At 39.8% G+C, this 14,422-nt stretch overlaps 1 protein-coding gene across 1 annotated transcript in view; it reads left to right on the top strand.

Annotated features, from left to right (window-relative positions):
• The window catches only part of TTC6 (tetratricopeptide repeat domain 6), a 127,879-nt gene that overhangs the window by 42,373 nt on the left and 71,084 nt on the right, over positions 1–14,422 (top strand). Inside the window, exons 13-17 of the mRNA XM_025201442.1 lie at positions 1,429–1,856; positions 3,867–4,362; positions 6,394–6,523; positions 8,696–8,871; positions 9,266–9,402. Coding sequence (XP_025057227.1) covers positions 1,429–1,856; positions 3,867–4,362; positions 6,394–6,523; positions 8,696–8,871; positions 9,266–9,402 — 1,367 coding nt within the window. The remainder of the gene's footprint in view (positions 1–1,428; positions 1,857–3,866; positions 4,363–6,393; positions 6,524–8,695; positions 8,872–9,265; positions 9,403–14,422) is intronic.

Here is a 14,422-nt window from a genome sequence, read left to right as displayed (position 1 = left end):
ACACACCAACTGCTGCAGCTTCCTGAGCCTGACGAAGGGTTTTTGAACCCGAAAGCTTGCTTAATAACTATTCTCCAACTATTTGGGTTGGTCTAATAAAAGATATCAAATTCACCCAAGGAACCTTGTCTGCCTAAAATGAAAGTTGGCATTTCTAAGACCAGTACTTTTAATCATTGTTAAAACAAGCTGAAAATGGATGTACTCTCTTTTTCATGGGTCCTTTATATTTATTATGTAAATTTAATTATTTTTTAGGAATTGTCCACAACTAAGCATTAGGCTGAAAAATATTAGTTATAATTATAAAGTTTTACATTTCAGTTTTGTTTAGTTTCATAGACATTAGATTTCATAGACATTAGGGCTGGAAGGGACCTTGGAAGATCGAGTCCAGCCCCCAACAAGTGCTTCCTTTCTCCTTACTTTTTAGGTAGTTAAGCAGACAGTATAGGATGTAATTGTCCTTTAGTTTGTATTCCAAGAGTTTCTATATGTAACCTGCCATATTTATTTGATTCCAAGATAATGTTTCCCCCCACTCATGGGGAAAGTAGGGTGCATCTGCACAAGACTCTTAATACATAGTAGACTAATTCTACTGTGTATTAGCGCATTATAGTAAAAGCCATGCTAATACACTAATGTGCAGTAGAATTAGTTTACTGCACATTAATCATCACAAAAAGACTGGCTACTGCACGTTTAGTTGGTACCTCATATTAGAGGTACTAAACTTCATGTGAAGTAGCAATGGTGCATTAATGTATGTATAGACATGCCCATAAAGCCTCATTTTAGAATAGAGTACCACAGCTGGTAGTTGGGAGAAATGGCTGTGTAGGGAGCCCAGGTGGGGAAGGGACAGGATCAGCAGCGTGAAGCAGCATGAAGCAGCAGTTCTACTCCCTGCCCATCTCCCCTCCCCACAGGGAAGGAGGAGGCTGCACATTGCTGCTCCTGTGGCCTCCAGCTAGCTGGGCTTTCCTGCATAGTGTGTCCTCACATCTCCCAGCTGGAGTGGCAGGCAGGAGGAAGTCCCAGAGCTGCTCCTGCCCTAAGCTGCAGGAAGCAGCTGTGCCATGAGCTGGGCCACAAGCTGGGCTCTGCACCAGGGAGACTTCTCCTTCCCTGCCCTGCTGCCCTCCTCCCTTTCCTGTCTCCTCCTCTCTCTCCTGCCAGCCAGCAGCAGGCAGCCTTCAATATTGTTCAGACACACATACTTTGAAAAATATTCTGATGACTCTGGATACGTTGTGTTTTCTTTGAATTAAATTTTTGCATAACATAGTCTCACTGAAAGAGTTTCTTTTCCCTTGTTTTCAAATAAAATATTAATATACATTTCATTCAGACTATGCAGTTGGAATATATAAATCTTATTTCAAATGAACATCAAATAAAACTAGCTTTTTTTCCTCCTAACAGATAAATCTGATTAAAAGATCAGTCTCAGCACCAGAGATGGCTGATTTCAAAGAAAAAACAAAATTGAAGATGTCAGCTAATTTCAAAACCAGCATGAAAGAGATGAAGGTTATGAAGCAACAGATATCTGAGCTAAAGGTTGAGACTGAGAGTGAGAAAAGTTTCCCTACTAAGCATCTATTGAATAAAAACTATGATGAGCCTCAATTAGTACTGACAGAAATGCCAGTGGAAAAACAGCCTTCTTTGACCAGACAAGGAGACAGTGAGAATGACATTGTTCTTGCTGAGAGAGCGCGAGAGGCTGGGATTAAATACATTGTTTTTCCAAAAAGAAAGAAATCAAAGAGATCAAAGAAGATAATAGACTCTACAAAATTGAAAGCTGTGATTCAGTTATTAAATCAACCCCCAAAGAATCTTGAAAGGTTTTCTTTAATTAATATATATTATATTTTTAAATAACTTAATCAATTGTCATCTTTTTATTTATGTTTTTGCACTTTTTGAATGCCAAATATTACTCAAATTTAGAAATTATTTAAAGGGCATAATAAACTTTTTTTTGAGGACAGTGGTACTCAGCTGGTAATGAAGGTTGAATATTGTGTGTCCATGCCAGAAGATTAGCTTAATTGTTGCAACAGTACAGCTAAAACTATCAGACTGCATTCCTCTGAAAGAACAAAAAGAAATTCTGTGTTTACAGGGAACTGAAATCCTAGGCTGTTTTGTCCTGTTAGTTGCACAGATTACATCCAAGAAAGCAGTTCTATCTTTTTACCCTGTTTGAATGCATAGATCACTCAAATCTATTAGTTATCACTATCTTATTCATTTGTGATGGGGGTAAAAAGAGATGTGACCTCAGGAGGTAATCAGGGATTAAAGTGCCACAGAAGCAATAAAAGCATGTTAATACTTTTGCTTAAACCTGCTTTTTAGTATAGCGATTGGATAACAAACTAGGTCTTAAGTGTTATTCATCTTTACTGTTGCATTAAATGTGTGTGGGAGAAGTACTTGCTTATGCACCTTCTAGTGTTTTTTAGCATGCACTGATTGCATATATAGTGATACTGAGTCCTGATCCTTCAATCCATTTTACCTTTTAGCTAATTGGCAATTCTCTTTTCACGGACTCTTATGATGTCAACATTGCTTTTTTCCTTTGGCTTAAAAAGCTGTCTAAATTGAGTAGTGTGGCTTATTGCCATGGTGCCTTTAAGTTGGGTGAACATGATGACAGTTTTCTGAAAGTAACTTTTTTAAACAGGGGGTATCCATGCTTTTTGAGACAAGAGTTTTCATAGCACTTTTATTAAGATTAAGGTTCTCCATTTCTGTGTGGTGTGCTATATGTCTTTCACCCAGAAGTGGCTGTACTTTAGTGTTTCTATATGTGTCTAGTTTTCTTTTATTTTGAGAAAATAAGATTCTTTGGAATGAAAGTGTCTGGATAAATGTAAAATATTATCTCTACATTCCATCTTAGCACTCCCTTCTTTGGTGGTAGGGATAACATTGTTTGTGTTAAAGATTAGCTTAGCTGCTAAAGACTGCAATGTTTTTTTGTCACTGAGTAGTTTGAAATAGGTCTTAAATCAGACATAGAGCAGATTTTGATGTTGAACATTATTAAGGCTTCCAGCTCAGAGGCTATCTATGATCTTTACAAAGAAGCTTTCATTATGGGCTTGGTTTTGGAAATGCCCTTTTGGAGATTAATTTCTCACATGTTACAGTAATGATGCGCCTAGACACATACTCTTGTTGACCTGCTTAGAATCCCATTAGTATCTATAATGAATGTATTTAATCTAGTTATCTAGGTTGTTATGTAGCTCTTGAACTTGTCTATTTCTCAGGCCTAGCTTTGTCCTTAGTCTAAACTGGAAACATTTCAGGAGGGGGAACTAGATGCTGAATGCTATTAGTTATTCATTAGATTTATATTGTGCCCTTCTCAAAAAAAGGCTCAGAGTGACTTACAATCAAAGACAATATAACTTCTAAAAGCAAATAAAATATTAAATAAGATATATAAGGTATAAGATATACAACAAAAACTCCCCAAACAGTAACCCCACTTTACCTTGCTTTCTAAATGTGCCCAAATAAAAAGGTCTTGCAGTGCTTCTGGAAGATGTCCAGGCTTGGGCTCTGGTGGGCCACAATGGGGAGGGAGTTCCAGAGCAGAGATGCTACTGCTGTGGGAAGACTTGGACCACAGATGAAAATAGAGTGTATTTGTGTTTGCTTGTGATTTATTTTTATTTTATTTTATTTCACTAATGGTTAGGTAAAAAATATACAAGTATTGTTCATTAAACCAATTTTGTTATTAGTTGAAAAGTTATTGATTGTCAAATCCTGACCATGTTATATGTATAACTTGAAGATCCTCTAGTTAATTTTAACATATTTTTCTGACTCAGCTCTGTATCCCTTGGAAGCCTTCATTCACATCGTAAATATTGTATCAAAGTACCTCCATCGGTCCGATATTATCGAAGTCCCAGTCTTCCTCATTTATTAGATTTTGAAAAGTTTGCAGAAAGTAAAGGTGGAATTCCAGAAGAGACTGGTGTTCGTGAGTGGGTCAAAGAAATCTGGTATAGTTGGTTTGATGAAACTTTCCCTCCAAGCAGGAGTCCTTCTGAGGAAAAAGGCGTTAACATACAAACAGAAACTAAAAAACCGGACTCTGGAGAAGAAACAAAGCCAAATCTAGAAATAGAATTAGTTGATTCAATTAAACCTTTTCTGGTAGAAGATGAAGCTGTTAATATTGAAGATTTAGAAGCAGAAATTAGCAGACTCACACTCCTAATAGTGAAGGAAGGAAACTCCTCAGGATTTCACTACTGTAGACGTGGAGCGATAAACAGGAAGCTAGGCAAGTTAAAATCTGCTATGGAGGATTTGGAAAAAGTAAGTTTATTACAAAATTTGTCTGATATAACAAATTGTATCCCTATAACAAAAAGAGGCTTAAAAACAATTACAAAAAGCTGAAACAAACCTTTCATTCCATCCAGGAAGAGCACACACCAACTGCTGAAACTTCCTTAGCCTGACGAAGGGTTTTTGAACCCGAAAGCTTGCTTAATAACTATTCTCCAACTGTTTGGGTTGGTCTAATAAAAGATACCAAATTCACCCAAGGAACCTTGTCTGCCTATGTCCTTAGACCAACACGGCTATAACCTAAAACCCTGAAACAAACCTTTAAAATTCCAGAGTGCCTCATTTGAAGAAAGAAAGCATGGTTAAATCAAGCCTTCATGCAAATAGTGATTTTCCACATATTTGCATACTTGTGACAGAGGGTGTCTCTTATGGCATGTTTGTATAGCACCTAGGCATTCAATGACTACTGTAATAAAATGCCAGTTTCTGGTGTTAAAGGCACACAAGGAAATGAGGTGGCTAGCATAATGTCTAGTCATTTTTGGTTTCTGAGGCTGGTTGCCCAGGTGCCCTTTGACAGTTCTTCATACATTTTGCATTATATAGCCATCAGGTACAATGCCTAAACAGCTTTGACAGTAGTGGCCAAGATACCAGAAGAATGCTCACTCTTCTAGGTGACAGTCAGGTTCTTTCTTGCTTGCGTTCCTCCTGGCTCCATGACTCTTGCCTTCCTTTGCACCCAGTAGCTCATCTTCAGCTGGAGGGATAGAGGATCTGATCCACAGGTTGTGCTTTGGGCATTTTCATGGGAAGTGGGAGAAGTAAATCCAAATCTCCTCTGGCTGAAGAGTGCCTAGACCCCAGATCTGCTTCCTGAGCAAGTGCTTTAACCACTAGATTATTGTGAATGGGTCCTTCTCTGCCATCATCATCTCAGTGACATGCAGTCACTTTAGTTTGGTTTTGGCCTGCCTGATGAATTGGGGGCCTTGCACAGAGTTTATTTGCTTCCCAGACAGAAATTGATCACACATGGCTTAGATGGAGTTAGACATCTAGGAGGCTGTTCTGAATAGTTGTACCATGCACAGTGTCCCAAATCTAGTTGCCTAGGGATCTTTTCAAACCAGAAAATGGAGACACGTAAGAAATCTAGGCACCTTAGTGTTTTGTGTCTACTGCACAAAGTGAAAAAACCTTCCATTTTGTGATTTAGAAATGTAAAAAACCTCATAAGAACCTGTTCTTAGAGGCAGAACAGGATCTAGGGCATAATCTGCTAAAATGTTTAAAATTAAAATATTCACAATACTTGCCATTATCTTTTTAATTTCATATCTTTATCATTACAAAAAGCCTTAGAAAATAGGGGAGCTTTGCAACTTGACTTGAAGATAAAAACTGCTGGGATCTACCAGACTAATAGGAGAACAGATACACTCATGTCAATTTTGCATATATATTTCTTTTGTGGTTGTTAGATATCTGTAATAGACCTCATGACTAAAAAGGGTAAGACATTTATTTGCCTTGCAATTTCTCCATCAAGTGATTCCTGTTAATGAATCACTTAATATTTTTCAGAGCAGTACCTGTAGCACAGTTCACATATGGCCCAAGCTCACATATTTTACAAAATGAAAAAATGCAAAATGTTTACTACCTGCAGATAGGTCAGCAGCGTGCAAAATTTTATTTGTCCCTTATAATTCAAATACATTTCACTTTTTAAAAAGTGATGGACTGTGGTGTGACCCCCTAGGCTATTTTATACTTTAAATTGAGTATCCTAATAATTTACACCTTCACCCTGCCTACACTTAAGCATTTATTTTAATGGAACTGGTTGCATGCTACTGCATTTATTTTAATGGAACTGGTTGCATTTTAGTGGAACTGGTTGCATGCTAGAATTAACAAGTGTGTGCAAGCTTTGGATCTTTCATATTATTTATGTAATATTTGCATTTTGGACTGATTCTCTGTATTCAGGAAGCTCCTTGCACATTAAGTATAAATAATATATTTATTTAACATTTTCTTTCATAGGCTATAAGATTAGAACCACTGTTACTTAATGCATATTGGCACAGACATTTAATTTACCTCTTTCAAGCCAAAATTCCAGCTGCCTTGGATGACCTGAATTATATAATTAAGTGGAACAAAAAAAGTGTGGGTGAGTGCCTTGGATTATGACTGCTGAATTTAAACATTTTATTTCTTACAAATTATCCAACTCTACACTGTTTTTTTTGCATGTTCTTAAGTCTCTTCAGTAGGGTAACCTGTAGCTTGTAAGGTTTAACGTAAGCCCAAGTATTTGCAGGATCAGAGCCAAAGTCAGATATTTTAGAACAGTAACTATGTATTTTATTTCAGTATTTAGACAAGTATAATGAAGTTTTATCCATTACTGTTATTAAGAAAGCTGATACTGATCTTGAGAAGGGGTTTACAAACCCTGCATTAGCCAATATAAGTCAATGAGCTGTTATGCGTTTAGTCAACCAGGGCCTTAACTATCGTTTGAAAGGTGTTAGAATGGAAGGAGGAACTAAACAGGGGGAAACTTCACCTGGCTGCTGGCAGAACAAAAAGGATATATGTGAAGGAGGGCAGGTAGAAGGCAAATTGTTTTTTGAAAAATGGCTGGTGGCCCCTTGTTTGAGAGAAAGAAGAGTCTGAAATGGTACATGCGCCAGCATTTTGGGACTATTAGTATAGACTTGCCTGTAAACCTAACTGGGACTGTGATCAACTAGAGATTTCCTGAAGCAAGAGAGTCCTATGATAAGTATCTGTTAGTCTGTTTGTGCTTTAGGGTGGTTGATAAGACTGGTGGGACTGGACATGGCCCCAGGAGCCAATTCTTTTCCATCCCATCCTACAAGTAGCTGTGCGAGGTTGGAGATTCCTCATTGTTTTAAGGCAGAGAGAAACCATGTTCTCCTCAGCCCTGCCCATCAATCCTCTTTGTCTACTAGATGTTTCTACTGTCCCATTTTGTGCTTTGGGGAGTTCAGTCATATTTTTCCTTTTATTCTAATTTTTATTGCATGCAAATAGTGGGATCAGTAGCTACCCACAGCAGTTAAGATTAAAATGTATTTTAAGACTAAAATATCATTTTATTGACTCCCTTTTTTAGCTATTCATATATAAGCAAACAAATTTGTTTTAGACTGACATTTTGCTACTTACCTTAAGTTCATTGTTCTTGAAAGGTGAAGCAAAATTGTTTTGAGGTTTGTGTATGGGTATAAACATTCTTTTGTAAGGTTTAATCAGAAGTTTTACACAAACATGACCTAACTCATGGCTGTTAGTTTGTCCAAACTTACATTTTTTGCAGTGCATCTCAATGCCACAGGCTGAGTTTAAAATATATTAGCTTTGAAGTTGCTAGAAGCTTTCATCATGCATGCATATACATGCATATGTAGAATTTCTTTTGTAATCTCAATCTGCAGTTTAGAATGTTGTGCAGAAGTATGAAAGTAGGCCTTGCTGTTACATTAGTTAGACTAAAATGGCCTTGAAGTTTTGGGACACTGTGGGCACGTTTACACATGTACTTTAATGTGCATTAGCTTATTTCAATGCACATTAAAGTGTCACTAAAAAAACCTGCTATTTAGTTAATATACATTAAGGCAGGCTAATGTGCAGTTTCCTAGTACCTCACAAAGGAGGGTGCCTATACATGAGCAGGGAGGCTGCTCTGACATGCTGAATCCCAGTGCGTTGGAGCAGACTCAATTAACTGAGTCTGTTGAAGCTTGGCAATTACCATGCTCCAGCAGCCTCCCACATCAAGTGTTTTGGTGCCCCCACACTTCAAAATGGAGCTTGTTTGAGTTTTAAATAAAATGACCCCACTGCCGTTTTGAAGCATGCGGACACTGATGCATGAGACACTTTGGGTGCTTTAATTAGAGTGGATCCAATTAAAGTGCCCCCTCCCCACTTCCGAAGCATATGTATAAATGCCCGGAGGTACTAGATTTAATGCACATTAACTAAAGAGTGTTAATGCACCTGCAGACGTGCCCTGTAAAATGTGTTTAAATGTATCTGAATTAGTAAAGACTCTCCATACCTAGGGACCCTCAGAAGAGCTATCAGTTCTGTGTTATCAGTAACTGTGAGGGTTAGAAAAGAGTTGTATGTGTTAAGGTTGTGAGGACAGAGATATAGTTCCAAAATTTGTGGTCTGCTTGAAGAGTAAGAGACAATGGGACCTACTTTTATTATTATTAATATTGTATTATTTTTATGTAAGTGACAGATGAATTGTTAGTATTTTATGTTGTTACATATTGCCTTTTACTTTTTTGATGTATTTCAGATGCATATTTGTCAAAGGCTGAAATTTATAGAAGGCAGGGTAATAATGCATTGGCAATCATAAATTACACATTAGCAGAGAAATGCAACCCTACTGATGATGACATTTATTTCCGGAGAGCTGAGTTGTTGGAGAATGCAAATGAATTGTTATTGGCCATGGAAGATTATACTAAAGTAGGTTTACCTTTTTGTTGTTTTAAAGTAAAGTGGCAACTATATGTATCTTGCAAGCATCTTTCAGAAAGAGTTACTCTAACAAGAAAGAGAAAAGGAAAGAATGTTAGAGCCATGGAAGTTAATACATAATTTCTGTAACACACACCCAGAGAGAGAACTAAATTAACTATTAATTTATAAGCTTGTTTCATTTGGATGTGTGCTCCCTTTTTCAGATGAATGGGGAAAAATGGCAAAGGAGATTCAGGAACCAGGAAATTTTTTTAAGGAATGGAAGATAATTTATGTATCACATTCTTTACCATTTGGTTTCTGATTTTTAATCGGTAGGACTATTGCATAACAATTATTGGATCTCAAATATTGTATGCCTTCTTATTTTTCATGGTAGTGTTTTCGTTGCAACCCAAAAAGAACAGACGCACTAATGAAACATGGAATACATTCCTTTGAGAAATCAGCTTTGACTGTTGCTATTGAGGATTTTACAACTGTGATTAAGGAAGACCCAAACAATGCTCAGGCAAGGTAAGATATGCAGCCTGGAATTATTATTTTAATATTGGAATAGACTTTGTGAATTCTCTACATTTTCAATATTTAATGCATGTTTTAGATGTCATACCAGTTAAATACCCAAACTTTCCAAATGATTTCTAACAGAAGTTGAAAATTGAGTCTTTTAGGCCAATGTATTCATTAGAGAAACTAAATATTGACTTCATGGGCATTGGACCAGTCCCAGTTTAGCAAAGCAGATAAATGTGTGCTTAAATGTGATTAAAGTGAATGTTTTAGAATTAGTTGGATTTAAACATATGCTTAAAGTTAAGGGCATGCTTAGTATTTAGTTTGTTGGATGCCTAATTCCCTTAATTTTCATGGAAAACTCCAACTTTAGCATTTCTGGATTCATAGATTCACAGATTGTAGAGTTGGAAGGGACCACAAAGGATCATCGTGTCCGACCCCCTGCCCCTGGCAGGAAAGAGGACCGAGGTCAGATGACCCCAGCCAGGTGACTATCTAGCCTCCTCTTGAAGACCTCCAAGTTAGGTGATAGCACCACCTCTCCTGGAAGCCCAGTCTAGATTCTGGCCACCCTTACTGTAAAAAAAATTCTTCCTAATGTGTAACCTGAATCTGCTCTCCACTACTTTGCACCCATTATTCCTAGTTTATGAATATTATAGTTCTTCAGTATTCCTTATCGTTAAAGTATTGAAATCTGATTTTTAATTTTTTCTTTGCTTTTGAGTGTGTGATTTGAGGTTGGAGTCCAGGGGGGTGTGCAGCAAACCATATAGTCTTGCCCAGCTGGAGTTTTATTCCCTTGTATTTGGTAACATTCTGCAGAAGGTTATACACAGTCTTAACTTTACACACTCTGGATTAGACTCTCCTAAGTGGCAATAAACTGAGCAGAAATAAGTAATGAAGAAATCTCCTTTCATAGGGGAGCTCTCCAACGGTAGATGAAGTTTAGCTGCCTCCTGTCCCAGCAAACTCCCTCTTCTTCCATAGAGTGAACATGGAGAAGCAGATGTCTACCCTGCCAACAAACCTTTTTCTAGTGATTAGAATTTAGAATTTCTCCTTGGCCACTCTTGCATTAGTGTAAAACTGTTAAAGATCAAAAAGCTATACTTGGATTCATTAAATCCTCCTGCTCACTAAAGCTCAGACACAGTTGAGAATTAGGTTGTTTGTATAGTTCCATTGACCTTAGTGGGTGCATCTAGATGAGCCCGCACATGCCTCTTACCACGTCTCAAATCAGTTTGAGACGTGGCAAGAGGCATGCTGGGAACAAAAAAAGGTTCCCTGTGCTGCATATTTGCTGGGCTCTGGGCTGCGTCCACGATCTCCGCGCACTGTTGTGCCAGGCTGGTTCCATGCACGCAGCCTGGCATGACACGTGGTCCCTGCGAGCAGTGCCGGGCCCCAAGTGACAGCTGCCTGAAGGCTTACGGTTGGGCCTGTGCGATGTGGTGCAGGCAGCACTGGGTGCCAGGCAGCTGGGACTAAGCTGTGCTGCTCCAGGAGGGCCCTGAATGCCCTGATGGTCACTGCTGCTGTGAGGGTGAGCTGTGGGCCCTGTGGGGAGGCTGTGGCCCTGTCAGGGTGGAGCTATAGTCCCTGTAGGAGAGCAGTCCATGAGCTGTGTGGGGGAGCTGTGCCCTGTGGGGGGGTAGGGAGCCCACCCCTCCAGGGCGCACCCCCACAAGCCACCCCAGGAACCCCTCACCCACATACCTGGCCCTGTGGATCATGAGGGAGGGGACGGGGTGGGAGGCAGGCTGTGGGTTGAGAGGTTAGGTGCAAGGACAGGGGCAGGGCACTGGCATATCAGTGCTGATCAGCACTGCACATCCTGGTGACTGAAGGGGATAGGGGCAGCTCGGATATTTTTTAATGAGAAACAGGCCAAAAGTAAATGCCAAAGTGTATAGATACAGGGTCTTCATAAAGTCCTTGTGCACTTTTTAATAACTTAAGTTGTAGGTCTGATAGAAACAATCTGTAAATGGCATTTAAAAGCAAATTTATTAAAGTTTTAGGACACCTAGAGTACACAATGCTGACTTCATAAGTAATAAATTTATTGTTAAGTAAGATGGAGCTCTATACCACTATGCTCTGAATGTATGACAGTTCCTAAATGATGTTTTTCCCAAGAAGTGGATAGGCAGAGGTGGACCAATTGCTTGGCCACCTCATTCACCTGACCTGTTGCCACTGGACTTCTTTAATGGGGACATGTTAAAGGTGTAGTTTGCTTGTCAAAACCACGTTCTTTGGTGGAACTTAGGGCTAGGATCACCAATGCAATTAGTGCAGTAACTCAAGAGCAACTGGGAAACATTTTCAAGGAGTTGGAAAATCGGATTGAGCACTGTATCATGATGGATGGTGGTTATGTTGAAGTCTAGCATTGTGTATTCCAGTTGTCCTAAAACTTAAATAAATTTGCTTTTAGATGCTGTTTACAAAATTGTTTCCATCATACCTACAACCTAAGTTATTAAAGTTTAAAAGTGCTTTACAAGGAATTTATGAAGACCCTGTATTTAGAATTTATTTTATTATGATGATAGAGGCACTGGTAGGCTTCCAAATTGCTTTAAACTTGTAAATATATCAATAAAACATTGCCCAACTGATCTTTATATATATCGTGGCATTTCATTTTAATAGCTAAAGAACACTATTTTGGGTATGTTAATGAGAGAATTTAGGTTTCTTATCAGAAAATTTTGCAACTTTTAAACAGAGAACACCAGGATCTCTGCTGGTGAGACAGGTAGCAAGACCTGGGCAGAGGAGCCTGTCCAGGGCCAGCACTGGGGACCCAGCTGGAGGGAAGATGAGGTGGCTGACCTCTTGGCCATTTGGGGCCAAGAGGACACACCTGGACAGTTTTAAGTGGGCTACCGCAAGGAGCACATCTTCTGGGTGATAGCTGCCCAGATGGCAGAGTGGTGGCACCCCATCTAGGTCTGGCAGGCACGCAGCCATGGGGCCGCAGGTCCAAGGGGGTGGATGCTATTGCAGGTGCCAGCAGGTCACAGCCAGGCAGCAGCCCCGACTCCCAGACTGCTGCAGTGGGTAGAGGAGGCAGGGGCCACTCCAGGTTAGGGCTGCTTCAGCAGTCAGCTGGCACAAGGGGTAGTGTCCCCAGAGACCAACTGGCCAGGCCTCAGAAGCTTCTGAGGGCAGGTAGCCCTGAGCTGCTCACCAGGGCAGGTTTTTATACTGCTGAGGCCAGCACAGGGCAGGTTTCTATATTGCTGAGGCTAGCACAGGTGCTGGCCCCAGGCTCTAGCTCCCCTTGGTTGCAGATCTGGGAGGAGCTGGGCCCTGCAGATTCTGAACCAAGTGGCATAACTTGCTCCACACCAAAGTGCATGTCCAGGCACGTGCGCCGAGGCAAAAATCCCTGGCTTATATTTGTTCCGTTCCTGTTTGAGCTGCTGCAAGTGCATGTGTCTGCATGTGTGGATGCGCTCAGTGAGGCTGCTCATAGTGTACATAAAGTTTATCATTTCAGAATCATTGGCTTAATTTGTATATTGTGTCACAATCATTTCTGTAGGGGGCCCCCAGAGCCCTGAGTTTCTCCTTTCTGCCCCAATGCTTGTCCCAAGGAACAGATGAAGGTTTCCCTGGGATAACTCCTTACCCATACAAGCCTCCACTCCACTGCCCCCACAGCTGGAGCAAGGGAATCTCTGCCAGCTCTAGGTGGCCTCCCCTTTGGGTTATGAAAGAAATTTTAGGTTTCCTTTCTTGTAGGGTGGTCTAGCCTGGAATATCACTTACCCAGAGAACTCCTACAGGCAACCAGTAACTAAGAAAAAGAACAAAAGGATTTATAACGTAGAAGAAAAAAAATTGCAAACAAAATTGACCACAAGTTTGGAAACAGAAGAAAAAGTAAAGTTTCTTACCCTCTAATCTGTCTACACCCTAGCCTTCCTGAGAGACCTTCTAGTATCACCAGAAATCAGCATTCCTACTGATTTTTGTCAGCCCTGGTTGCTGGGATCTTGGACCCTTTCCCAGACTGGGAAAAATATAAAGACCCTGATTCTATAATAGCTAGCCTCTCAAAAACTTCCAGGTCAGCCCCTCTCCCTTCCCCCATTAGCATTATTCTAGTTGCTCAAAGCATTCAAAAGCTTGTCTAACTTTACTCCAAGCATGCAGTTGGCCCAATAAAAGATATCATCCCAATACAATTCTTGCCTTTCCCCATTACAGACAGACTCTGGCTGGGAGTGGGAATTGTCCTTAAACATGCATCCCGAAGTTCCTTGGCTAAACTATGTCCAAAATCATAAAGAAATATGCAGATGGAATGACAATCTATACAGCGATAACAGGAACATACATGGATACAGCATAACATTGGCTTTCTAACAAGATACCACATGCCATATTAGTACTATAAAACACAAGAAAACATTTTCAGCACTCCACAAACCCCCAGAGCACTGTGAGTTTTATAACACATTGTAAAAAAGAAATAGGAGTAAGCACTTTATTTTAATTTAATGAAACTTATCAGGACTAAGCCGTAACTAATAGGACATTATTGCTGTAGTAGTAGAGAGACCACGTTTTTCACATCTTGCATTGATAAAATAATCACAACAGTATCATTTTCTAGTTTTCTTTCATGTGATCCTGCATTTTACCTCACTTAATTATGTTGCTGATTTTATTTAACTTAATTTTTTTTAATTATTAAGGCATAGTCTATATCTTTCCAAGCCTGAAAACTGCTTTGCATTCACACAGAGTTATTCTAATCAATGAGGCTCCAGGCAGGTGCATTGGTCCATTATGCAGTGGAGTTTGTGCAGGTGCAGTAGTCTGGCCATAAGAATCAGTTTGAAGGTCTTGGATTATTTAGAGTTGGTTTGTCAACTGAAAAAAAGAGGAAGAAATTCACCTCCTTTGATGCTCCTCCATGGACCACTGCCTGGCCCTCCTACACCAGATTCATGGAGGCAGCACCAGTGACTTTGAGGAGGCCAGTGGC

This window comes from Alligator sinensis, unplaced genomic scaffold (genome assembly GCF_000455745.1).
Source record: "Alligator sinensis unplaced genomic scaffold, ASM45574v1 scaffold280_1, whole genome shotgun sequence".
NCBI lineage: Eukaryota > Metazoa > Chordata > Crocodylia > Alligatoridae > Alligator > Alligator sinensis.
This window is presented reverse-complemented; position numbering and strand designations above follow the sequence as displayed.